The 25,503-nt window shown below is 40.7% G+C and overlaps 4 protein-coding genes across 12 annotated transcripts; 2 read left to right on the top strand and 2 right to left on the bottom strand.

Annotated features, from left to right (window-relative positions):
* Nucleotides 1-570: 570 nt before the first annotated feature.
* On the bottom strand, nucleotides 571-14,717 carry LOC135141055 (MAP kinase-activating death domain protein). Of its 9 annotated transcripts, none has more exons than XM_064071904.1 (23): nucleotides 10,645-10,741; nucleotides 8,845-9,346; nucleotides 8,617-8,800; nucleotides 8,409-8,566; nucleotides 8,226-8,360; nucleotides 8,062-8,177; nucleotides 7,827-8,008; nucleotides 7,594-7,779; nucleotides 7,494-7,526; nucleotides 7,276-7,370; nucleotides 6,031-7,228; nucleotides 5,824-5,973; nucleotides 5,578-5,778; nucleotides 4,789-5,529; nucleotides 4,514-4,732; nucleotides 4,280-4,426; nucleotides 3,952-4,203; nucleotides 3,662-3,901; nucleotides 3,339-3,611; nucleotides 3,122-3,289; nucleotides 1,884-1,956; nucleotides 1,282-1,328; nucleotides 571-1,047 (listed from the first exon to the last, which is right to left on the bottom strand). In XM_064071904.1, the coding sequence occupies exons 2-23, from the start codon at nucleotides 9,279-9,281 to the stop codon at nucleotides 664-666; spliced, it is 5,619 nt and encodes a 1,872-aa protein (XP_063927974.1). In that variant the 5' UTR covers nucleotides 9,282-9,346; nucleotides 10,645-10,741; the 3' UTR covers nucleotides 571-663. The 9 variants fall into 9 exon arrangements, 7 of the variants coding, with proteins under 7 accessions (XP_063927974.1, XP_063927970.1, XP_063927972.1 ...); XM_064071906.1 differs by adding an exon at nucleotides 1,101-1,198 and having other exon boundaries at nucleotides 958-1,047; nucleotides 5,824-7,228; XM_064071900.1 differs by lacking the exon at nucleotides 10,645-10,741 and adding an exon at nucleotides 14,642-14,717 and having other exon boundaries at nucleotides 5,824-7,228.
* Nucleotides 14,718-19,010: 4,293 nt separating this feature from the next.
* Nucleotides 19,011-20,551, top strand: LOC135141013 (uncharacterized). Its single transcript, XM_064071798.1, has one exon. It carries the CDS (start codon nucleotides 19,042-19,044, stop codon nucleotides 20,263-20,265), a length of 1,224 nt encoding a protein of 407 aa, XP_063927868.1. The 5' UTR covers nucleotides 19,011-19,041; the 3' UTR covers nucleotides 20,266-20,551.
* Wol (wollknaeuel) lies at nucleotides 20,486-21,880 on the bottom strand. The gene is made up of 6 exons (XM_064071800.1): nucleotides 21,709-21,880; nucleotides 21,487-21,661; nucleotides 21,233-21,438; nucleotides 21,073-21,181; nucleotides 20,791-21,028; nucleotides 20,486-20,742 (listed from the first exon to the last, which is right to left on the bottom strand). The coding sequence occupies exons 1-6, from the start codon at nucleotides 21,772-21,774 to the stop codon at nucleotides 20,538-20,540; spliced, it is 999 nt and encodes a 332-aa protein (XP_063927870.1). The 5' UTR covers nucleotides 21,775-21,880; the 3' UTR covers nucleotides 20,486-20,537.
* Nucleotides 21,881-21,991: 111 nt separating this feature from the next.
* Nucleotides 21,992-25,474, top strand: LOC135141011 (regulator of telomere elongation helicase 1 homolog). Its single transcript, XM_064071796.1, has 9 exons — nucleotides 21,992-22,154; nucleotides 22,208-23,316; nucleotides 23,367-23,552; nucleotides 23,600-23,715; nucleotides 23,768-24,137; nucleotides 24,188-24,445; nucleotides 24,490-24,738; nucleotides 24,787-25,035; nucleotides 25,082-25,474. The coding sequence occupies exons 2-9, from the start codon at nucleotides 22,288-22,290 to the stop codon at nucleotides 25,292-25,294; spliced, it is 2,670 nt and encodes an 889-aa protein (XP_063927866.1). The 5' UTR covers nucleotides 21,992-22,154; nucleotides 22,208-22,287; the 3' UTR covers nucleotides 25,295-25,474.
* The last annotated feature ends 29 nt before the right edge of the window (nucleotides 25,475-25,503 follow it).

Genomic DNA, 25,503 nt, shown 5'->3' with positions numbered 1-25,503 from the left:
GTTAATTAGCCACGTCGTCACTATATTAGGCATTTACTCGTCGAGTTTTCTTTGTACCAACGAAACGATGTCATTTGTAACCAAATGTTCATTTTTGCTACCTCAAAGAAGGAAATGACAGTTATCGCAACATCTAAACGTTCACTTCTAAAAGCTAGTGAGGCTTTGCATACTAATATCAAAAAGCCTTTCCGAATTTGCATAAAAATTTACATATTCGTTCCATTTCAGAAAAAGTCCGTTAAATAATGTTCGTCAAGAGAGGCGCCATTATCATCATCAAAAAAAAAACACGGGTAACTCTTTTAGAATTTATTTCACATGTAAAATGTCTTTTACATAAGCTTCAGCGGGTTGAACAACACCTCTAATATTGCTTGCCAAAATCAATATAACGGTACATCTGGAATAGGTGAACTATATACAAGTATACACGATGGCTACCATGTAGGCACAGTATTTTATTAATATAGGGCTCCTCGGAGCCGCCCTCCGCTTATTGCAACCCCTCCCAACTATACAAATAGGAAACTTTTGGTGTGTCTACATAATGTACAATATCAAGAAACGAAAACGCTGATATGGCTAGGCCCAGGGCAGGCACGAGGGCAGGATGCAGGCCTCCTCCCCGTAGATGAAGGGCAGGGAGTACCTCCCATGGCGTCACTTCGGGCGGGGCGGCGGCTGCGGCGACGACGGCTGCCTCGGGAGCAGGCTGCGGCTGGGCACCGGGGGCGGGCGCGCCGGCAGCTGCGCCGGCACCGCGAAGCCGCGGAGGCCCGGCGGCGGCGCGGGCGGCGGCACGCCGGGCGGCAGCGCGGGCGGCGGGTACGTCGGCGGCCCGCCCGTGGGGGTGACGCTGCCCGGCTCGGGGCTGGGCGGCTCGAGGCGCGCCTCGGGCTCCTGCGGCGAGGCGGGGGCGCGCATGCAGCTGAGGGGCGCGAGCGACGCGCGCGGGGTGGCGGCCTTGGAGGCGGCGGCGCGCCGCTCGGAGCCGGCGGCCACGTACGAGAAGACGCACAGCACGGAGTAGCAGATCTGGTCGGCCTGCAAGCAAGCGGCGCGTGAAACATTGATGGGGGCGGCGCGGGGGGGCTTACGAATAAAATACTCATGCAGATGAGGGTACGAACTCATGAATTCTCTGTGTCATGCAAATGGAGGTTATCCGGTGAAATAATAACAACATCTCGCTAGCCTATAACATAACGTGCGGGTGTAAAACAAAATGGGAAGGGAAAAACGAAATGAGACGAACGGAAGGAATGTGGGGAAATTTACCATTGGAGACTTGTACTTTCGCTGGATGACTTGGCGCGTTTTGGGATCTGCAACAGAACGAGTTCGGTGAATCAACGGTTCGAGGAGCAAATCTGATTTTAATAAAGAGGGGGCGGGGGCAGCCGCCTCCGGCTAAATGCTGCATTCAATTCCGAACATTTAATGCGGCGTTTTCGACATTCCAACTTTAGCAGTCCTGAAAACGATAAAACGCGACACTGTGTTAAGTAGAAATAACCGCTGAAGGTTTATTACTCCAGGAATCGATTCCCTTAATATACGTGCACCGAAAATGCCCCTCAAACCCATAATACACGCTCTATTCAAATTTATGAGAAATACTCGTCCCACTCTAGGTAATCTACCAGAAACTATAACCGTTCCGAAGCCATAAACGTTCCATAACTATTTCTTAGCCTCCGCAAACACTCCAACATTAAAAACTATTGCCTCCGCAAGTCCTCGCAGAACCGAACACATTTCCTGGCAGCTAGCTTAGTAGGTAGTTTTCTATGTATGAAACACAATAATAAAATTGATCATATTCGTATGTTCGGGAATTGAACTCCGTCCGACTGCGCCATTTACGTTTCTCTACTTACTGAACTCCTCGATGACGAAGATTCCGCCCTTCTGCGTGAAGCACTTCCTGATGTGATCTATCCGTACGAAAAACTGCAACACATTTAGTGGTTACGTAGAGAACATCGAGACAGGACAGTAGTAAAGCAAAGCAAAATAGAAGTCATGCAGCCATCGCGTGTCATGCGTGAAGCTCTAGGCAACTTCAGAGATGGTTTGCTCAATGTATGATGGGCCTAAACAGTATAGACTGGTAGAATGGTATGGTAGAAGTGTGTGAGAGTGTGTGTGTCTGTTGTGCAGGTGTGAGTTGCCATGCGGTCCCCGCCAGAAGCAGCACTCTACACTACGTTTAAATGCGAACATGTTTCAGCAGCATTCTGAATCGGAACTCGTGTCGTTAGAATTTCGGATTTGCAATGAAATAATAAAAGTTGAAAATCAAAAACGGTGTTCGATTAGGAAGGAAGTGGGTGAGGGATGCAGCAAATCAACTACAGGAAAAAGCGCTAACTAAACAAAGACTAGTAACTAATCTAACGATCAAATTAGATCAGATTTTTATATACCTCAAAGTCCTGCCAAGCAGCCAGCGACCGACGTGGACAGATCAACGGAAATAGAAACCAACAGAACACAACATTAGTGACGAGTTCGTAACCGACAAGGACCATCTCAAAAGTTCCTAAGCCTCAGCCTGGGGGCGGTCTAGACGCGCGGGAACGTCGAGAGCGCCCCATTGCCAAACATGACCACTCATCGACATCGATATAGAGAAAAATAAAAGAAAAGAAAGATAGATAGATAGATAGATAGATAGAGAATAGAAAAGAAAGAGCATCCAAACATTCAAAAGAAATAAAAAATTCTCAACGTCGAGCTAGATCTTAAGACTTATTGCACATCGAGCTGCATGCATTCAGAGTAATAAGTACACTTATAGAGTTTTTAAATAAAGAAAAAAATGAAGAAAAAATTACTACCTGAGTCAAGAGCCTCCGATTTTACGCTGCCCTAAATTCGTTTTACAGAACAACAAAAAAAAACACAGAGATGGCACCGAGCGAGTGGCAGAGCAAGTAGGAAAGTTTGAGTGGTCCTTGCAGACAAATGCACATATCACAGCGCACCCAACAACACGTAACAAAAAAAAGAGTAGAAAAAATTCGCAGAGACCAAAATGAACGCGGATTCATTTTAGTCCCCTTGCATCAGTCTCTCAATTCTCGTCTTAATCTTAAAATCCTGATCGTATCACCTTGCTGTTGGCGAAGAGCAATCCCACCCCTTCCATGCAAACCTGTAACAACCCCCCCTCGCCGGTGCTCATATCTTGAATCGGAAACTCGCCTCCTAACTCGGGGGCAGTCCCTGCCACTCCTCCCCGCTCCATCGCCTCCTTGATGCAATAATAAAGTTGTTTGCACTGTAAATACACCGTTAAAAGCGAAACGTCGCCTCGCCCCACCACTAACCTTCTTCGTGTAGTATTTATGAAGTTGGGTCTGCTGTCCGTTCCTCCTCCACAAACACAACACTTTATTTTTCGGGCTATATGTCATGTTTACCAATCGCTCGAACCACCACCGCTCCACTATGACCCCGGATACCGATCGCAATACCAGGCCATCATCACGAACTTCCATAAACCGTAATTCTCCTCCGCCATCAACTCCTTGATGGACAGTAAAACTCTGACGGTGTAAAAGCCGGGATCCCAAAGGTTTTAAATCAATATCGTTACCGTGCTGCAATGCGACTCGATAAAAGAAATTGTGGCCGAACCCAAAGGACTCACCAAGTTATTGATTTGGTCCAGTAAAGAGTTCACCTCTTGGCTATACACCAAACCGATATGGCTTTTACCGAGCAGACGCCTGATCTTCCGTTTCACTTCGGCTTTGTTACAGTTGAGCATCACCAGAATCGCGGTCAGGTTATACAACATGGTCGCCAAGAGTTTGTCCTCTTCGTGTTCGAGCCGCTTGCGTTCGGTGTCGCTCAGAGCTTTGTAGCGCTCCATCATCTCGCGAGGACCCTAAAATCCACCCTGACTCCACTACTCTTTCTCTTTTACCGCAGTCCCACCTGGTCCATCCCTATCATATCCCGTTCTTGCGACACCGCATCCAGGAACGCGTCCTCCCAGAACTGCATCTGGTCCCAAAGCGACGACCGGTCCTTCCCTAACAAACCCTCGAAGAGGTAGGTCCTGACGGCGTCCGGCGACGGCGACGTCACGGTGTTCACCATGTGGCCTCCGTGGTACCTGAACCCGGTGCTCAACGACGACTTACTCGACCACACGCTCGCCGTTCGTTGCTTGGGTAGTTTAGGGAACTGCAACAACGGAATCGTCGTGGTAAGAGCAGCAAACGACTACTTATAAATACAGAAGCCACCAAAGCATCCTCACCTGCAAGGTTTCGACCTCCGTATCGGACACCGTCGATCTGAACGAAGACTGACCTCCACCTCTATTCAAACCGCAAGCGGGACCAGTGGTTATCGAACCTCCGGAAGGAGAAATGGTACCCCCGGACCCTTGTATTGTCCCTTCAGCCTGCCACATACAACACAAACATCAAGCATATTCCGAGGAATATGCCTGATCGGCATGACATGCATGGGGGGGGGACTAAAGACTTACATCGGAGTCGAACGAGGTAAGTTTGGACAAAAGCATGTTTTTCTTTTGGGTGAGCATGTCTTTGAACATGTCCGCGGTGGACTGTTGGCCGTCGGCTTCGGATTCGTCGCCTTGGATCAAACGGACTTCAGGGGCTTCGGCTTGGGAGGATTTGCGAGAAGCGTCCCACTCGAGTTGGAGAGAAGAGCGGGGGCTTTGAGGAGAGCGAGGACTAGAGCTCTACAAAAAAAAAACTCTTATTAGTGAATAAAACACCAAGATGGTTAAAACTTTACTTGAGTAAAATCGGTGGAACCTTCGATCAGTTCTTTAGTCCAGTAATGAGTGTGAGCAATTTCGTGTAGCTGGAAAGCAGACGCCATCCCTCCGAGGCCGTAGTTACTATAAGTCACCTCCAAACCGTGAACCACGGCTTGGAGCACCTTCAACATTCCCTTCCAAACGGGTTTGGGTACGCAAACGTCGTCGATGTGGTCATCTGGGGCTATTTTCTTATCCAGAGTTTTATTAAGCTTGCTTAAGACGAAATTCCGATAGGATTCGTCTTCCATTAGCTTCTTCAACCTATTGAGTTTGAGCCAACCGACGCCTTCCCCTTCCAAGACTTGATTGACCACGTCCTTCAAAAACGCCTGATTTTCGCTATTGGTGGCCGATCTGTCAACCGATTGCTTTCTTTGAATGTCATCTTGTCTCCTCGGGGCGTGTTTTATGAGGGGGCTCTTTTCGACCAAACCTCTGGGACCTCGGGGGAAGGGTCCAAACATACCACTCTTCGTGTCTTTGGGTTTTTGCGGAACATGCGGACTTTCACCGGTTTTCGGGTGTTCCTTTTTGCTTCCAAACAAATCCGAGAACATGCTAGTAGTACTAGCGGCAATTCCGTTCAAATCTGAGCTAATGTTAGAAAAGAAGTCGCGACTGGCCCCAGATATCACACTAGAAGTGGCTACTAAAGACGTAGAGCTACTCGTTGACTCTCTGCGCGATTCAGATCCTTTTGAGAAAGAGTCAGCCTGAAAGGAGTCGGTCAGACTTATACTAGAAACAGTGGGTGTTCTCACCCTCAACAACCCTTTCTTCGTCACCACTTCCTTCGCGCTCTTGGTTAAATCCCCAAGCGTCGATTTCCCCACGTACGTCAAATCTTCAAGAGTATTTTTACTAACAGCCGTAGCCGTTTTACTAGCTTCTAGCGCACTCTTACTTGCTTCCTGCACACTTTTCGACGCTTCTTCAGCCGCTTTCTTCGCATGCGTCGTCAACTAAAAACAACATATTAAGACAAACTCCCCCCAAGAACTACCAACCTTGTCGAAGGGTGCAAAAATGTGGCTTTCTTCAGCTTCGGTCAGTTTTTCTTTGGCTTGTATCTTGAACTTGTCCATTTGGGCCAACAACCCGTCCTGGCTGCTCTGGCGCGTTGTTTCTTTCATCAATTCTTTAGCTTGAGACGCAAACTGTTCAAAAAGTGATCCCTGAGAACTTTGTCTTTGAACTCCGCTACCACTACTTGCCGATGATGGTGGTACCGGACTACCACTTCCGGATGAGCCAAAACTTGAAGTCCGTGCTAGTACGTTCCCGATACTGGGCTGCTTCTGAAGAATGGGGGTCACAGGTGGTACCGGGGTGATTGACCGTCCTTGACGTGTCTTCCTCGGGGTGGTAGGCCTTTCTTCGCTGATCGTGCTATTAGGGGACTCGGGTTTAATCGTGTTGGAGCTCATTATGGTCTTCGGCGTCGTGGTGGAGTTCGAGTCGGATTCGTTCTCGAAGCTTTCGGTCTCCTCTTTATCAGTCTTTTCATGCACTTGTTCAGTCTTTTGGCGGTTACCGAATTCCAGTTCTGAGTCTCTGTTGAACGAAGGGGAGCTGAGGTCTGACTCGCTACTGGAAGATGATTGTGGCGACTCTGTGCGATCAGCGGGGATTTCGCCATCAGGGTATTGTAACTCCGAGGGTGGTCTATACACAGTGTCCACGTCAAGATTCGACGACAAAGACATGTTTTGAGCCGACGCTTTTCTTTGGTCTTGGTATGAAGAGCAACCTGGGGATAAATCTGAAGAGACCATTTCAGACACAAAGTCGCTCAAGGAGGAGTAGCTTGAACTTGTACTTTCGGCTCCTTCGGAATCTGAGCCGCTTTCGTCAGTCGGTTGGTTTTCTTGGGTCTGCAAACTCCTCAAAGCCCCATTGAGAGAGCTCCCGTCATCCCAGACGCTAAATTTGATGGGTTCTAAAGTGTGTAAATACCATTTAGGTTTGTCCCCGATTTGGGCCGGGTCTAGAATTCCCGTGTGAACCCTTTGAAAAGCGACGTTCGTCGGAGTTAGAGACCACTCTGCTAAAAATTCCACTGCTTGGGTTCTGGCGAACCGGTTCAAAAACTGGGTGGTTCGGGGTCGCGACCGCAGAAAACTATTAATTTGGAACGCCACCACAGGCCTCGGGTACAACCTCAAAGTTCTCGTGTGTTCGCTAAAGTTCGCCAGGAGGTTCTGGGAGTTGAAGAACCTCACCATCGCCACTCTCGTGGCGACATCGACCGAATCCACGTCGTTTCCATAGATGAAAGGGTTGAATCCGGTGGGTGGCGTGGGTGACACGGGTCTTTGAGGAGGCATCGGTGTTTGTGGGGTGATGGACAACTTCGGGGAGATAATAGGGGAGTGGGCGGGACTCGGTTCCGGAGATTTCTGCCTCGAGATACTACAAACACAGCTTTAGAATAAGTCACGAGTTGTCATCTATTGTACCTCAAAGTGTTGGGTGTGGGGCCCGAGACGCTGTCCCGTCTCGAGGGTTGTAATTGGTTGCTGGAGGCACTCGGAGTCGACAGACTTCCCAAAGCCTGGAAGCAATTTCCGGTTAGAAGAGGAAATTGTGGGTGCTTACATTTAGCATGCATGAACTAGCGGCTAAAGTTGGCGTGCTCTAACAAGCATTCTAGTGCTAGGACAAGAAAAATAATTACTCCGGTGCCAACTTGATCCATAAGTTGCATTGCCTGAGGTGAAGAAAAGAAAGAGATCGTGTGTTAAAATTATAAGGGGCCGGTACGCACGTGTACGTACCTGTTTGAGGTGGTTTTTCAAGATGGTGCCTTCGGGTTCGGGCAGCGGGGGGATTTCATGCGACGAGGTAAGCTTATTCGAGTCTAGATCGACGAGCCAGACGTCGTCCGGGAGCTTGAAGTTCTTTTTATACATCAAGAAACTGGCTGGAAGTCCGATTACGTACGGCGTGGGTGCAAGGAGAAGCTAAAAGTGTGAAGATGAGTCGCGGGTAGTTCGAAACGTTCGAGTACCTGTTCGGCGCAGCTCATGCAAGTCGGTAGCAACGGTATCACCGGAAACATGTATTCTAAAGGGTAAATCATAGTCACGAAGGCCATCACAGACATACAAAGAGCATTGTAATCTCTCGACTGGAAAACAACTTTGTTCTCCAGCAGTATTATTGTTAGAACTTTGAGACAGGTTTCCACTCCTTAAAACAAACAACGAAAATCGAAAATCGGCACTCGTGTTTTCGGTATTTACCTAAAAGTTCTAAAGGCAAATGTAATGGAAAATCTACAAGGCTGAACCGAGTATGGCTAGGTAATGCGAATATCAGCGGTTCGTATACGCTCGGCGACAACACGTCGACCTCCACCCTACAAAACCAAATTATAATCCCATCCAGAGCCGCAATTTATGATTACTTCGTTTTCCCGGGAATTGGGACGGGAGCCGAGAGTAATCTCAGTATCCAGGTCTCGATTTCCCTCACGTCGTGCAACACAATCGACGAGGCCCCTTCATTCGACTGGCCGCTTAGCACGCTCCACACGTTATCCCTTAAATCAACTTCATCAATTCTTATTCTCACCCGGTCGCGACCTCACCTTGGCACTTGCTTCGAGCCGCCCACTCTCCGGGGATTCGACGATTCGTTACAAGCGTCTATAAGTTTCTTCAGGATGAACAAACACTCCCGGAACATGGAGAAGAAAGGGTGGTGGGAGAGAAGGCATAACGAGGTTAGAGAATGGTTGCGGACCCTCTACGAGCGATCGAATTAGGAGCGAAACCGCACGAGCGATATTTACTTACCTGCCGCCTCCGACTGGCTCTAGGGGAGGGCGAGTGGCTCCCGCCGCTCTCCGAGTCGTTAGAAGGGGCCGTCACTCCCAGTCGAGGCGTCGGGATGGTCCCTGGCCCCGTCGTCTCCGAGTCCCTCCGGCTCGGACAGTCACGCTCCGAGTCACTGGGTCCCACGTTACTGCTCCTATAATCACTAACCACCCCATGAATTTTACCCCCACGAATTCGACTCTTTACCTTGAGAAGGCCGAATCGGAGCTCTTCTCCATGCTCTTCCTCCATGAGTCTCGTCGCAAGTTGGTGCTCGCCCGCCGCCCTCCCACTCCCATGCCCCCGGAGACTTTCTCCACCGGTCGATAGAAGTTCACGCAGATCCCGTAGCGCGTTTTTCCCGAATCTTTATCAGTGAGAGTAAACACGAAAGAGGAGGCTTCTCTGAGAGCGGTCCGGCGAGGACCGACGGAGGAGCAGCCTTCGGGTTGGCAGAAGTACACCATGTCGAGGGGCATGGGGAAGTCCTTGTGGTCCTGGACTGGGTAGCGGCGAAGGAGCTCGGGGGCTTGGATGGGGGGACTGGCGCTCTGCCTCACATTATTGCTTGGTCGTGCCCCCACTATAGCCAGGTAGTCTATAAGGCGGGGACACAAGAACTGCCGTTCGGCGTCTGAGGACATGGCGAGGTCACCTCGATGGAGATATTGGGACAGCAGGAGGATAAAGCGGCATCGCTGAGGTGGAGCTGCAACATATACATAACATACATATTATTATTATAACCTAGTGTTAATGGAATAGAGAGTGAAAGCTTGACACTTCTTTCTTCGTTTAAAGAAGGCACCTTTGTATTGATCGTCGTAGACTAGGACACCTATTTTTCGTTTTGCTCGTCCGCGCCAAGGGAAAAGGACTACCTTTAAGGTAACTTGATCTTTGACCGCAAACCCAAAGGAGCTCTTTATCCTGTGTTTTCAACATAATCCTCACATTGACATGGAGGCTGGCACAAAAATAAATTTATGGGTTAGGTGGGATGACGTTTATGGGTTATGGTTATGGCCAAGAACTGTTACGATTATCGCTTTTGTTTTATTCATTGTTTAGCACCCTCCAGTACAAAAATAACGAATCGATCGAGTGTCAACGGTCGCCAGAAGACATCTGAGGGGGCGGAAAGCACGTGTATTTGACGTTTGCTGGGAAGAATGGTCGCTCTAATTTGCTTCTATTTTTAGCCACAAAGGGGAAAGTTGAACGTTTTGAATAAATTGCAACTGGTGTTGAAAGTTGCTATTTTTATTAACGTTTTTAATATTCAACAGACAAAAAATGACATTCAGAGGGCGCATTGACGCAACCCGAGTTAACCTTGTTCTAGTTTATCTCCACAAAGCTAATGAATATCGATTGGTGCGAGTACAGCTGAAATGGCTGCTGCAGCGGATTTATTTACCGAGATTAAATAGAATTTTTTTCTCGTGAATGTAGAAACGTTTCTGCAGACGATAAAAGTGACTTGGAGAATATGAGCGTACGTTTTATCCACAAATTACTTCATTCCAGAACCAGCTTCTTGTCATTCTGGAAGCTCAACCAGGACTGGAAATTAGATTTAAATTGGTTCTGTCTCCCCTTTTGTTCTTTGTACACTGACGCGTTTGATGTTGCAAACGAAAAATGTCGTTTTAAGCAAAGTGAAATGGAAATTTGATCCTCTAGATCATCTACAGCTTGTATCTAAGACTGAAGAGAAAAATGTATGCAACCAGTGAATAAGATTTTGCTGCAACCGGAAAATCTAGGTCGCATCTGCTTACGAAACCTCAATTAGAGAGCTTTTACGTACATCCCCCACCCGGGTCCTCGACGAGCTCTCAAAATATCCCCACAATACATACAATTAATTGCTAATGAAGTTTTCATGTAGGCAAAAGCTTTTAAAGGTCGCGAAAACGCTTTAAGCTTTATGAAGTGGGTGACACTTCTATACATCACGCTATAATCATGGCAGGTCCAATTTATTCTCCGAACAATACTCACTCTAATTTCGTTCTGCGCGCTAATCCGATTCCAGATAAAGCGACCTTTTTCGAAAAACTCCTAATCCGGGTTTATATTTGAACAAAATTGACTAAATACTCACACCTGTTCACATGTGTACGAGTTTGTATGGCAAACACTTGCGACAAACTGATAGTTTATCAGCGATGTGGGTTATTATCGGACGTTGTTTTAACATGCAGGCACAAAGAAGCGGGCCTTGGACTGGAAATGGGCGCATTAGCAGAAATGTATGAGTGGGTTTTGAAAATTCGACGGTAAAGTGATTTGGTGTGTGATAATGGGCTATTTTTGGAACGTGGGGCGTTATGGTGTGCATATATTATCAGCACGTGGTATTTTTATCATTAGTTTAACCATGAATGAGTAATAGTTCCTCAAAAAAAAGTCAAGTAATTATTTTAAAATTGTGTTTGATGTAAGTTGCGATTTTTGTAATTAGATCGCGAGGGCCTAAAATGAGTAACGCGCAGGACTGCCAGTACACACCGGTCAATAAATTTCCAACGCCTTTTCTCACACTTGTTTTAGAGGCAACAATTCCGTAATAATGCTTGAGGTATCGATATGCGGTAAAAGCTAAATTTAATAATAAGTTGCGAAATGAAGGTATAAAGTATATTCAGGCTAGTTATACATACAAACAAGTCCCGGTAGTTGGCCCAGTTGTGAAACATTATTGATTGCAATTTAACTACCAGAAATTCGTAAGATTTTCGTATTTTCTGTTTTTACCAAGTATTTTTCGATTTTCCAAATTTTCAAGTTCTGAATTATTTTAGTTTTTCAATTTTTCTTCCAATTTTTAATTTTTCAGTTTTTCGTTTCCTCGATTTCCACACTTTTAATTTTTCAATTCCTCTATTTTTTCAACTAGGTATTCAATTTTTCGATGTTTCAATTTTACAATTGTTTTGCGATTTATCAAAGTTTGAATTTTACAATTCTTCGATTTTTCGGCGTCTTGATTTAATTTTCGAATTATATATTTTTCAATTTTTTTATTTTTTATTAAATTTTTCTTTATATCAAATTTTCTATTTTACAATTTTTTGAATATTCAATTTTTAATTTTTCGGTTTTACGGTTTTTCCATCTTCCGATTTTTTATTTTTTAATTTCTCTATTTTTTCAATTTTCTGATTTCTCGATGTTTCAATTTGCCAATGTTTCAAATTTACAATTCTTCTATTTTTTAGTTTCTTCATTTTCGATAATTTAATTTTTCAATTTTTTGATTTTCCAGTGTTCGAATTTTACAATTTTTCGATTTTTCAATTATCCGACTTTCCAATTTCTCTATTTTTTCATTCTTCGACTTCCCAAAGTTTCGATGTTTTGGAGTCTTTCCATTTTTCGATTTTCAATTTTCAGCTTGCAAATTTTTCAATTTTTCCAGTTTTCAATTATACAGTTTTTCGATTTTCGTTTTTTTTTTTTTAATTTTTCTCTCAATTTTTCGATTTTTATTTTGTAACTGTTCGGTTTTTCAAATGTTGAATTTTTCAATACTCCTATTTGTCAAGATTTGAATTTTTCAATTTTTTATTAATCCAATATTCGAATTTTCAATTTTTCGAATTTCCAACTTGGGAATTTTTCAATTTTTCTAATCTTCAATTTCCTAACTTTAAATTTTTGAATTCCTCTATTCTTTTAACTATTCTTTTTTTCGATGTTTCAATTTTACAATTGTTGTTTGATTTCTCAGTGTTTCCAATTTTTCAGTGTTGATTTCATTTTAGATTTATAAATATTTAAATTTTCCGATGTTTTTACTTTTACTAAATTTTTCTTTTCTCCAAATTTTCAATTTTTAATTTTTCGATTTTTCGGTTACGGCTTTTTTAATTTTTTAATTTCTCAACATTTCAATTCTTTAAGTTTCAAGTTTATAATTTTTCGATTTTTCGGTTTCTTGATAACTTGATATTTAAATGTTTGAATTTATTGATTTTTTAATGCTTTCATTCAATTTGACTTTTCTTCAGTTATTCGATTTTTCAATTTTTTTTTTATTTTCCAGTGTTCCAATTTTATAATTTTTCGATTCTTCAATTCTTCGACATCCAAGGATTCGATGTTTGCAGGATTTCTATTTTTTGATAGTTTCAAATTTACAACTTTTCGATTTTCTATTTTCATTTTGTAACTTTTTGAATGCGAATCAGTTTTTCGATTTTAGATTTAATTTTTTAATTTTTCTTTCAATATTTAATTTTTCTATTTTTCAATTTCTTAATTTTCAATTTTTAATTTTTGTTTTCTAATTTTTTGGTTTTTCAACTTTTGAATTTTTCAATATTCCAATTTTTCAATTTTCGAATTTTATTTATTTTAATGTTACTATTTTCCGATTTTTTTTGTTCAATTTTTCGATTTTTCAATTTTTAATTTTCCGTTTCTTCAATTTTCCCGTTTTCTTCAATTTGTAATGTTTCGATTTTTCAATTCTTCGATTTTTCAGTTTCCTAATTTTCAATTTTTCGATGTTTAATTTCGAATTTTTTGATTTTTCAAATTCACAATTTTTCAGTAATCCGATTTTGCAATTTTTGAATTTTTCATTGCCCGATTTTTTAACTTTTGAATTTGTCATTATTTTTTTTCTACATTTTTTCAAACTTGCGAATTTTTCAATTTTTAATTTTTCAGCTTTTCGACATTTAACTCTGCTTATCTTCAGTTTTTCATATTTAGTTTTTCAATTTGTTGATTTTTCAGTTTCTCGATTTTTACTTTTTCAATTTTTCTATTTTTTCAAGATCTCATTGTTTCAATTCTACAATTATTTTTATTTTCGAATTATCTGATTTTTCAATTTCTCAATTTTTCTATTTTCCGACTTCTCAATGATTCGATTTTTCAATTTTTCCATGTTTTAATGTTTCAATTTTGAAGTTTTCAATTTTTCAAATTTTTTAAGTTTCTGATTTCGATTTTATTACTTTTCCGGTTTTCTATTTTTACTTTTTCGATTTCTTCAATTTTTCGATTTTTCGGTTTCTTAATGTTCAATTTTTCGATTTTTCAATTTTACATGTTTCAATTTCTCACTGTTTTAATTGTTATTCAGTGTTTCCATTTTTGATTGTTTCAGTTTTACAATTTCACTTTTAATTTCCTTCAGTTTCCCGATTTTCGCAATTTTTCAATTTTTTGCTTTCTTCGATTCTTCGGTTTTTTTTTTCAATTTCTAGTTTCTTCAACTTTTCGAATTTTGATTCAATTGTTAAATATTTCTTTGTTTTTAACTTTTCGATTTTTCAGTTTTACAAGTTCTCGATTTTTCTGTTTCAGGAACATATATGGTTTCGATAAGATCGCGGTCCATTTCATCATTCCTCTTTAAAACTTTTAGCCAAATTTTGAAATACAGTTTTGGTTCCAAAACAATAATTTATTTGTAGAACACTACTGTACATATTTCAGTACATAGCACCTTCATCAAATTTTACCGCAAAGTAAATTAAAACTTGTTTCTTCTAAATTACTCTGTAATTTAAAATATTGTCAAACTTTTTTTGTTAAAATCTATCAACTTCAACATGGTGTTGAGTGCGACGAAAAATTTTCTACTTAGAGTATGCCACAAAAATAGTTTTATTTATTCAACAGAAGAAAAAATCGTGTTCACGTGTTCTACACACATCCCCACACCCCAATGTTTCCATAAACAGCTTACTCGACATTTTTAATTAACAACAACACGCTTTGTTATTCCGCCCCCGCTCCCCCAACGCAACAAGTGTCAAAAATCGCCAAATTGCGCAAACATCCGCCACCACCCCAGGCGTCAACATATTGATCATCCAAGATCTTCACATAAAACAAATAATTCCATTTTTACCGACATTAAGCTCGAGGTGGCGCCGGATCGATACCCGCAGTCCCCAAACAGCGAATTCGGGCCCCACGCCGCCCCCGGTGGCCTGGCGCCGTCCCCGCGGCCCCCAACGCAAAGCACACGACTTACCAAGATTTAAGAAGGTGTAAGCAGCTTCTGCTGGTCCATGTCGCCGTGTGCGTGCGAAGACGCTCGCCTGCCGGATTTCACTGAATAAATGATCCGGGAGACGGTCGGCATGCGCCGCGACGCCGCTGGAACTGCGTCGCGACGCCCTGAGCGCGCCGCCATTGATTGGCGTCGATTATTCAAAAAGGGCGCGGGGAGAGGGCGGTTTTTTAATTAAAGGGTTATGGAGGTGTGAACGTCTCGGAATTATTATGGACGTTATTGTGTTAATTGAGCGCCCACGAGAGTATGGGGATGGGATGGTTAATAGAGGTGACGGCGCGGAAGGAGACGACAAGGTCACGGAGCGGCGGCGGGGGCGGCGGGCGGAGGGAGATTAGGTAACGCCGGTTGGACAGGACGTGGGGGGTTTTTGTGGGAGTTTTTCCGGATTTGGAAATATGGGGGTTTAGGGCTTTCAGTCGCAGAAATGGGGATGATTATGTGTTGCGTTCCACAGATGGATTGGAGAGATAGCTGTGACATTTACATAACAATAGTCTTTTATGTAACCGATACGGAAATATAATATTGGAAAATAAATGTTCAAACTACTTTGAGGAAATAAAATATCCAAGGAAATAAGTTCTGAGGATAAGCGTTAGACATGAATGTAGTGTAAACATAAAATGTCTTATAATATCTTATAATCTTATAATATCTGAAATATATTATGAAACACTTTGGTGTGAGACATTTTTTAACATTTTTTCATCCCAGAAATTCTGTAACGGTCGACTTGACAATGCTAAAATATATCTACTTATTTTGTCTTTTTGTACACTTTTTCTGTCTTTTTTGTGTTTTTGCGAATTTTTAATGATCTTTTTCCCGATTTTTGACACATTTTTTCGCCTTTTTTTGCTAACTGTTTTATCGTCATTTTTTCTCTTTATTTTTGTCGCCTGTTGTTCGCCTTTTTTTATAACCTTTTTTTGTTGCTTTCCTTCAGTCGTATCTTCAAGCACATTTTGTTTTCATCTTTTCTGGTGGCCTTTTTTGGTACTTTTTCTGTCGTCTCTTTTTGGAATATTTTTCAGAATTGTTGATCCTTTTTTTTACACTTCTTTGACTCCATTTTTTATAACCCCTTCTTTTTACTACAATTTGTAATCCCATTTTTATCTCGTTTTTGTCCCTTTTTTTTCACTCGTTTTTCCGCCCCCGTTAATTTTGTCGCATATTTTCTCCATTGTTTGTGCCCCAATTTATTCATTTTTTTATCGCATTTCTTATTCGTCGTTTTTTCAATTCTTCTGTCGTCTGTTTGTGCCCTCATCTATTCTTTTGTCACATTTTGACCACTTTCTTCTCCCTTTTTTGTTCCCTTTTCAATTGTTTTTTCCTCTTTTTTGTGGTCACTCTTTTATTTTCAATTTTTTACACTACTTTCACTGTTATCTTTTTTGAAGCTTTTCTTTGAAAATTTTGTGTCTTGTTTTTAGTTCCGTTTTTAATCAACTTTTTGTGGATCTTTTTCACCTGTATTTTTATCACATTTTTTGGCGTTTTTTTGACACTTTTTTTAACACTTTTTTTTTCAATCTTTTCTTTTTTCTTGATCCATTTCTTTGTCATCTTTTCTTTTCTCATATTTTGTCGCCTTTTTCACACTTTTACTGCAGCTTTTCCTTGAAAATCTTGTGTCCTTTTTTTAGTTCCGTTTGGTTTTTTAATTATTTTTTATTTCCCTTTAGTCGTGTTTTTGTACCCTTTTATCAAGTTTTTGGGGAACTTTTTCCCCTGTATTTTTATCACTTTTTTGTTTTTTGTTTGCAGTTTCTTTTTGTTGCTCTTTTTTATCTTTGTTTAATACCTTTATTGTCGTCTTTTTTGTTTTTTTAGAATTGTTGGCCCTTTTTTTGTTTTTTCTCCGCTCTTTTTTAGTCAATTTTCTATCTTCTCGTTCCTCTCCATTTTTGTTTCCTTTTTAATCGCCTTTGTCCCTCTTTTTTGTGGCCTCTTTGTAGGTTTTCTTGTCTTTTTTGTCGACTGTTTTGATACATTTTTGGCGCTTTTTGACACTTTTTTAACCCTTTTTTTTACTCTTATTTTTTTTAGGCTCTTTGTTGTCACTTTTTCAGTTTTTTTAGCCTTTTTTCTCGTTTTCTTTTACTTTTGTAGCAGCTTTTTATGTCGCTTTTTTGATCCATTTTTTTATCGTCTTTGCTTGTCTCCTATTTTGTAACTTTTGTTCACTTTTTTTTACATTTTTACTGTTATCTTTTTATAGCTTTTCTTTGAAAATCTTGTGTCCTTTTTTTTGTTCCGTTTGCTTTTTTAATTATTTTTTATTGCTTTTTAGTGGTGTTTTTGTACCCCTTTTATCAAGTTTTTGTCGCTCTTTTTCACCTTTGCTTAATACCTTTTTTGTCATTTTTTTATTTTTTTAGAATTGTTGGCTCCTTGTTTGTCTTTTTTTCTTCGCTCTTTTTTTGGTCAGTTTTTTAATCTCCTCTTTTCTCTCCATTTTTGTTTCCATTTTTTATCGTCTTTTCCCCCCTTCTTGTGGTCCCTTTTTTGTAGTTTTTTCTTGTCTTTTTTTGTCAACTTCTTTTCACTTCTTTATTTTTTTAGCCACCTTTTTTTGTTGCTTTTTGACTTTTTTTAACCTTTTTTTCTCATTTTCTTGTACTCTTGCAGCTTTTTTCATTGCCTTCCTTTATGTATTTTTTGTGGTCTTTTCTTATCTCCTATTTGGTCACATTTGTTCGCCTTTTTTTTACACTTTTACTGTTATCTTTTTTGTAGATTTTCGTTTTTTTTTTCGTTTATTAACCGTTTGCTTTTTAATTAAGTACTTTTTATCCATTTTTAGTCGTGTTTTCGTGCCCTTTTTTATCAACTTTTTGTAGACCTTTTTCTCCTGTATTTTCCACATATTTTTTTTTTCTTTTTTTGGCAGTTTTTTGTCGCCCTTTTTCATCTTTGTTTAATACCCTTTTTGTCGTGTTTTTTGTTTTTTTTTTTTTTAGAATCGTTGGTTCCTTTTTTGTCTTTTACTTCCGCCCTTTTTTGGTCTCTTTTTTTATTCCCTCTTTCCTTTCCTTTTGTGTCTCTTTTTTGTCGCCATTTTTCCTCGTAATTTGCCTTGCCTTTTTCCTCCCTTTTTTCTGACCCCCATTTTTCTCGTCTTTTTTTGAGACATTCTTTGGCGCTTTTTTGACACTTTTGTCACTCATTTCTTTTTTTAACGACCTTTTTGTCACTTTTTTGACTATTTTTAACCTTTTTTCTTATTTATTTTTACTTTTTTAGCAGCTTTGTTTGCTCCATTTTTTTCACTTTTTCTGTTTTTCTTTGTTTCTTGAGGATTTTTTTAAGCCCTTTTTGTGGTTTATGTTTACTTCCTTTTTTTTTAGTCCCATTTTAGTTGCCGTTTTTAATCACCTTTTTTGTCGCTTTTTCCTCCTTTTCGACAATTTTTCAATTGTTTTTGGCAGATTTTTTAGCTTTTTTATCATTTTTTACTTTTTTATTGGTCTTTCTTGTCACTTTTTCGCCTTCTACATTTTTTAGTGTCACTTTTTTTAGACTTTTTAGTTATCTTTATTTTGACGTTTTCTTTGGCCCCTTTTTTATAGCCGTATTTTTTGTCACCTTTTTTATCACTTTGTTATCCTCTCTGTTGTTTCGTTTGTTATCACCTTTTTGTCGCCAATTTTTTCGACTTATTTTGTCACCTTTTTCCGTTTTTGTGACTTTTTTAATGCTTTTTGCTAGTTTTGTTTCTGTCACATTCTTTGACGCCTTTTTCTCTCCATTTTTTAATCGCATTGTTTGCCAGTTTTTGTCACTTTTTAATGCCTTTTTTGTGGCTCTCTTTTTCGACTTTCTTTATCTTCTTTGTGCATTTTTTGTGACAAAATCAAATTTTATCATTTATCTAAGAAACTCGATTTTTTTAATCAATTCAGTTTAAATAACTAAATAGATCAATTTATTCATTAATTTTCCGAAATATTTTTGACATTTTAGTTTTTAATTCCTCCAACTTTGTTACAGAAAACTCAAATAATGTAAATTTAGACACTAGCAGACAAGTGTTCATTTAACTCAGCCAACTTGTCTAGAACAATTCAATTTTTCTTAAGCTACCATAAATTAAACACTTAAAAATAGAACAAAAATGCATTATCCCAGATAATCCCTTAGTAACAACTCAAAACATTGAACATTTTCCATTCAAACTACAAACATCAAACTAAGACCTGTCACGAGAGAAAACTTTATCACCATATAACAATAACACACACGTAGAAATATACACACCACAAACAATTAATTATCTAAAAAAATATTTACACTAATTTATATAAATGCTCTGGAAACTGATCCACAACCAGAGTCGTGCTACCACAATGGCCTCAATCGAGTCAATCCAGACCCTCATGTCCAAAGAAGACTGCGAGAAAATCCTCAGACGAAGCTTAGACTCCCCAGCCCACCTCCTTTCGTTCAAAATCACCAAATTCGACGACAACGTTGCTGGTTTTTTGGGCGACCACTTAACCCTCACCATCAGATTCGCCACCAACAACACCAAGTCCCAAACCACCTACTTTCTGAAGACTTTACCCCAGTTCAACAACAACCAACTCGACTACGTTCTAGAAGCCGGAATCTTCAAGAAAGAAGTGGTTCTCTACCAAAACCTCTTGAGCGAACTACTCAAAATTGGCCACTTCGGACCCAGATGCTTCTTCGTCAAAGACAATGTAATAGTTCTCGAAAATATGAACGCCAAAGGGTTCAAAATGAACCCTAAGGTACTCTACATGACGGAGGACCACTGCGTCGCTATGTTGAAGACCGTGGCAAAGTACCACGCCTCCACCCTCATCTACGAACACAAACGGGGACTTCGTCTAGACGAGAAATTCAAGTACGAAATCAGGGAGACTTGTTTTTCTTTTGTGGAGGGGCAACCTCGGTACAAGTGGTTGGTTTCGGCCACGAAATGTGCCACAGATTTAATAAGACTGATGTCTTTGAAAAAGCACGACGTGGATGCGGTTTGTGAAAGCTTCCACAGATTTATTTTCGAAGAAATGGAGCAGATAATTTCTCCCTCTAGACGTTTCAGGAATGTTCTGTCGCACGACGACTTGTGGTGCAACAATTTGCTGTTCAATGATCACAATGAGTGTGTTCTTGTAGATTTTCAATTGGTGAGGTACACGCCTCCATGTATGGATTTTTTGACGTCGTTGTATCTTAACTTAGATTGTAACTATGTGGAAAACAATATAGGGGCATTTGCGGATGTCTACTATTCGTGTCTAGTCGAAGAACTGAAGAAACATGGTTTGAATAGTAGTGAACTGCCGAAGGAAGAATTTTTGGAAAGTCTAAACTGGTATAGGTTGCCTGCACTTGTGGAAACTGTGATGTATGGGACTCATATTTTTATTTCTGAAGCTTTGTCTAATCAGATTGTTGCCGATGTTGCTATGTATAATGAGTTTTCTTTTATAAATAGGAGCAAGTTCGCGGTCAAGGAGTTTCGTGATAATCCTCAGTATCGCGATAGAATTTCAGCTATTCTTACCTTGTTAGTTGAGACTTTAGCAAATAGGTTGTAGACTTATCGTAAATCTAAGGAATTAATGTTAAGCAAATAGTTGTCTGTAGATATTTAAATTATTTTCCCACTTTTTACTACACACGTTTAAAAAAGGCGCCACAAACCACCAATAACAAACACCAACGGTGACGTCACTCCAGTTGACACTGCGCAAGCTTCCAATGCAACCAATCAACGCAACCATTTAAGGCGGCCAATTCAAACTCAATAAAACACAATTTAATTTAAAAAACCTATATTTAGACTTATTACAAAAATAACTAAAAGCAACTAATCAATCTTGATCTTCTCATCTTTGATTTTCCAAGCACCAATCATATAACGCAACCAAATTAACGCTAAATCTTTCCCCATCTGAACAGAGCTCCAAAACGGCGTAAGTTTCGAACCATCCACTTCCGTCCAATTGACCGCAACTTCGATTATCGGAATGTCAAGATTTTGTGCGATCCACAACAGCTCCACATCAAAAGCCCTGGAAAATCAATTGTTACCAACTTTTATTATTTTTACTAAATATTACCATCTTTCCACGTGTAAACTATCAAAGCATAATCTTGCCGTTTCTCTCGTGAATAGTTTAAACCCACACTGGGTGTCTTTAATCCCGCGGACTGTAAACAACCACACCAAAAAATGAAACCCATACATCAACACAGTCCGGAATAGGGTGCGCTGGGCGACTGATTCCTTCTCCAAATGGGCTCTGGAACCCACAGCGAGCCCCAACAAACCCGCAACGTCATCCTTTACATAATCAACTGAAACAAACTCTCAAATTTGGAAATTTAATCGACGAACTTACCCCCGATTTTTTCAGACAACGCTTGTTCCAACTTGGAGAGGTCTGAAAATTTCGTCGCCCCGTCTGCGTCCGCAAACAAAATCACAGACCCTCGCGCACTCTGCACCCCCTAAAAAAACACCAGTAAATATTTGTTTAAGGGGGTAATTAACCGACTAACGAGACGCACGGCGCCACCCTTGCCCCTATTAGTCTCCAACTCCAGCACCCTCAATTTATCCACCCCCAATTTCCTGCACCACTCGTTCGCGACCTTGACAGTCCCATCAGTGCTGCCATCACTCACAACAATCACCTCATAAGTGAACCCATTTTGTTGGCTTCTGGATTCCAGGAATTCCACGCATTCCTCCAACATCGGCGGTACTGAAAATGGTTTCTGCTTACTAAATTAGACAATATGTGGGAAATTACGTCGGCTTTCTTCATTGTAAGCCGGCACGACGACGCTCAGTTTTTTAGTCGGGGTGTCTGTAATCGACGCAAATAAGATTTCTTCGCCGGAGACGGGGTCGACGAACCGTTTTTCTTTTTTGCTTCGGACGATTACGGGGTATTCGTCAGTAGTGGCGATTATAAGAACACAAATCTGGAGAAAAAACATGAGATTGAGGTTAGGGGTGTGTGGATTCTCACCGCTAAAAACACAGCCATGAAGACCGCCGAAACGTAGAAAAATAATAATTTAAGAGGCATATCCATCGTGAAAAACACACTTTACACTTATTTATCGCATTATTTTAAAAGGAAATTGAATGTGGCTGATTTTAATTGGTGATTAACAGGAACATGGCGGTTTATATGTTGGCAGCATTGAATGTCAGAATCGTGTTTTTCGTTATTTTCGCTTTATTTTGCAATTTATGAAGTTTAACACAATTTTATTCGGCGTGGAAATTACTTTTTTATCTCCCTAATTTTATTTTCATTGTAAATAAATGACGACGGACGCCTGCAGTGCCACTTTGTCGTGACACTGTTGGCATAACTGAGTGTCAATTTGTAGTGGCGCCAAACCCTCCAATTTTTGTGAAATGAACACGAAATGACCCCATCATTGTTAATTAAACACAACCCCAAAGGTAATAAATTCAATTTTTGCACCCATAGCGACTTTACAAACCCTCTATTACAGTTTTACAGCACTCACAAAATTCAAATACCTAACCTCTCTTTTTGCAAAAGTCGCGATTTCTGAATAACATTGACCAAAAAATGACTTCAACCACGATCCGCGGCATCCCAGTGACCTTTCCGTTCCCTCCCTATGACATTCAAGTCAACTATATGGAAAAAGTGCTCGAATGTCTGCAAGAGCGCCAGAACGGTGTCCTGGAGTCCCCCACGGGCACCGGCAAAACTCTCTCCCTTCTGTGTGCCTCCCTAGCGTGGCTGGAGATGAAGAAGGCCCAAATTCAAGCCCAAAGACACACCCTAAGTGAAGATTTTCTCAAAGAATTGAACATCATTAGTGGCGAAAATAGCACAAGGGGGCTACTCGGGACACCCACCATAATTTACGCATCGCGCACTCACACGCAGTTATCGCAAGCCATGCAGGAGTTAAAAAGGACGTGTTACAACCACATGAAGGCTTGTGTTATCGGTTCAAGGGAACAAATGTGTGTCCACCAGGAGGTCCTCAACGAGAAAAGCAACGCCTTGAAAGTCCATTTATGCCGCTTGAAAGTGAGAGAAAGATCGTGTATGTATTATAATAAAGTCGAAAAGAAGAAACTGGACCCTGAAATCACACAATTGAGTGTTGTGGACATCGAGGATTTGGTGAAGTTGGGTCAGAATCATAAGTTTTGTCCGTATTATATGGCCAAGGAGTTGAAGCAAAGCGCCGATATCGTGTTTACGCCGTACAACTATTTACTAGATCCGAAAACGAGGAAAGCGTTAGGGTTGGAGTTGGCTAATAACGTGGTGATTTTGGATGAGGGGCACAATATTGAGAAAGTCTGTGAAGAGTCGGCCTCCATTCAGATTAAGTCAACTGATATTACGTTGTGTATTGACGAGGTGACGGCGGTGATGAAAGCGCTTAGCGAGGACGTGGTTATCGATTTTAACGACAAAGAAGTGCCCAAGGATTTCACCGCCGAGGAGTTGTGTGTGTTGAAGGAGATGTTGCTGAATTTTGAGAAGGCGCTGGATGAAATTGCCTTGACGAGCACGAATGCGGAGGGGACCTATTTCGAAGGAAACTATATTTTTGGAATGTTTGAAAAAGCGGGAGTTTGTATTTTGGTTTTTATTTTTTTCAAAATTTTATTTCGGTTTTCTAGATTAATGACCGAAATCTGCACCAAGTTCAAAATTTACTTGAAAAAATTGTTCAGTTTCTGGCCACTGCGAACGACGGTCCGTTTGCTAGAAAGGGGGCTGGGTTACAATTATTTTCAGATTTGTTGGCGATAGCGTATGCGAGTTTGACCCCTCAGTTCAAGGAAAAAATACAAAAATGTTATAAAGTATGTTTTTTGTGCGCTAGAGGGTGTAATCGATTTGGGGGTTTTAGGTGCACATAGCAATGGAAGAAAATCGAAAAAAAGTTTCTGATGACTGGTTGACTAAAGCTACGTCAAAGAGTAAATGTAGAGTTTTAAGCTACTGGTGTTTTAGCCCAGGTTTTGGGTAACTATATAATAAGGTGAAAGCCCGGTTTAATTTAATTTTTCTCGCTTAGAATGAACATGTTGATGGACCAAGGCGTCCACTGCGTAATTCTAACCAGCGGCACTTTAGCCCCCTTAAAACCCCTAATCTCGGAGCTCGAACTCAACGTAGGCGTCCGCATTGAAAACCCCCACATCGTCACAGGGGAGCAAGTCTGCGTGAAAATCCTCACCAAAGGTCCCGACAACGAACCCCTAAACTGTAACTACCAAAATCGCAGCAACCCCAATTATCTGCGGTCGTTGGGACAAGTGATAATGAACTTAATCAGGTTCATTCCTCACGGTGTCCTAATTTTTTTCCCGTCGTACCCAATTATGCAAACGTGTCAGCAAGCGTGGCAAGAATCGGGAATCTGGAATACCATCAATCAAACCAAAGTACTAACCTCAAAATTAATTTTAATGTTGCGATAATTTTGATATTGCAGCCAATTTTCGTCGAACCCAGAGATAAACCCACATTCGCAGTCGCCATGAATGAATATTACACCAAAATCAACGACCCGAGTATAAGAGGGGCGGTTTTCATGGGGGTGTGCCGAGGAAAAGTGTCCGAAGGGTTGGATTTTGCCGATGTTAACGGCAGAGCGGTTTTCATCGTAGGACTACCCTACCCCCCACTCAAAGACCCGAAAATCATTCTAAAAAAGAGATATCTGGATGTGTGCAACGCGAAAGACAAAGAGGTATAGGAACTTTAGTGATAATCGAAGTATAGGGTATTTTTTAGTACTTGAGAGGCGACGATTGGTACAGTTTGGAGGCCACTCGTGCCATCAATCAAGCCATTGGACGCGTAATCCGACACAAAAATGACTACGGCGCTATTATTTTACTGGATAGTAGATTCACAAACCCTAGAGTACAAAGCAATTTGTCACTATGGCTGCGAAAACACATCAAAATCATGCAAAACTTTGGCTCAACCGTTAAAGATTTGAGGGTTTTTTTTCAAAATGCCGAAACTAAAATGCCTCGAGTACGTATCCGATTTTAATACATACGTAGATACATTTTGTTTTTGTAGTCAGTTCTCAAAGCCAAAGATGAGAATATTCCATCCAGCTCATGTAACCAAAGAAGTGGCAATTTCGATTTTAGCACGAGTTCGATTTCGTTGGGTTCGCCCTCCACCAGTGACGCTAATTTGGTTAATATCCACAAACGAAAGTCCAACTCTGGAGCGAGTTTAGCGAAAAAGCAGAAAATCACGATGGTTGCCAACAAATCAACGACGTTACCACTAGAAGCTGCTATCAGCGAATTTATTGTTATGGTAGACGTGATTTTTGTGTCGTATTATTGCTAGTTTGTTGTTTCAGGCCAAAAAAGTTCTCAGTAATGAAGTTTTCGCCGAGTTTCTTAAAGCGATGACGGATTATAGAAACAACTACGACCTCGGGGAGTTGAAGGAGTCGTTGAATAGGATTTTTTTGACGAGGCATAGCCAACGGTATCTGATACGAGCGATCGAGCCGTATATTAAAAACGAACAAAAAAGCGAATTTATTGAATACTGTGACAGTATGAGATGATTACGTAGTTCTTAAGTATACTTAATCATTTTGAATAATAGATGGCGCGGCTGACCGTACTGTCATTACGTCAGTACAGTCAAGTGCAGCAGTCAAGGTCAATTACCCTAGTGATACTTTTTATACATAATGTACAATGACTATATATTTCTGTGGCATTAAAAAATTACCCTTTAGAAATTGTATAAATTATTATAACTGATCTTAGA

Source organism: Zophobas morio, unplaced genomic scaffold (genome assembly GCF_036711695.1).
Source record: "Zophobas morio isolate AGI-343-1 ecotype UQ-CSIRO unplaced genomic scaffold, CSIRO_AGI_Zmor_V1 ptg000041l, whole genome shotgun sequence".
Classification (NCBI taxonomy): domain Eukaryota; kingdom Metazoa; phylum Arthropoda; class Insecta; order Coleoptera; family Tenebrionidae; genus Zophobas; species Zophobas morio.
The sequence above is the reverse complement of the archived record's forward strand: the minus strand, read 5'-3'. Positions and strand labels throughout refer to the sequence as shown.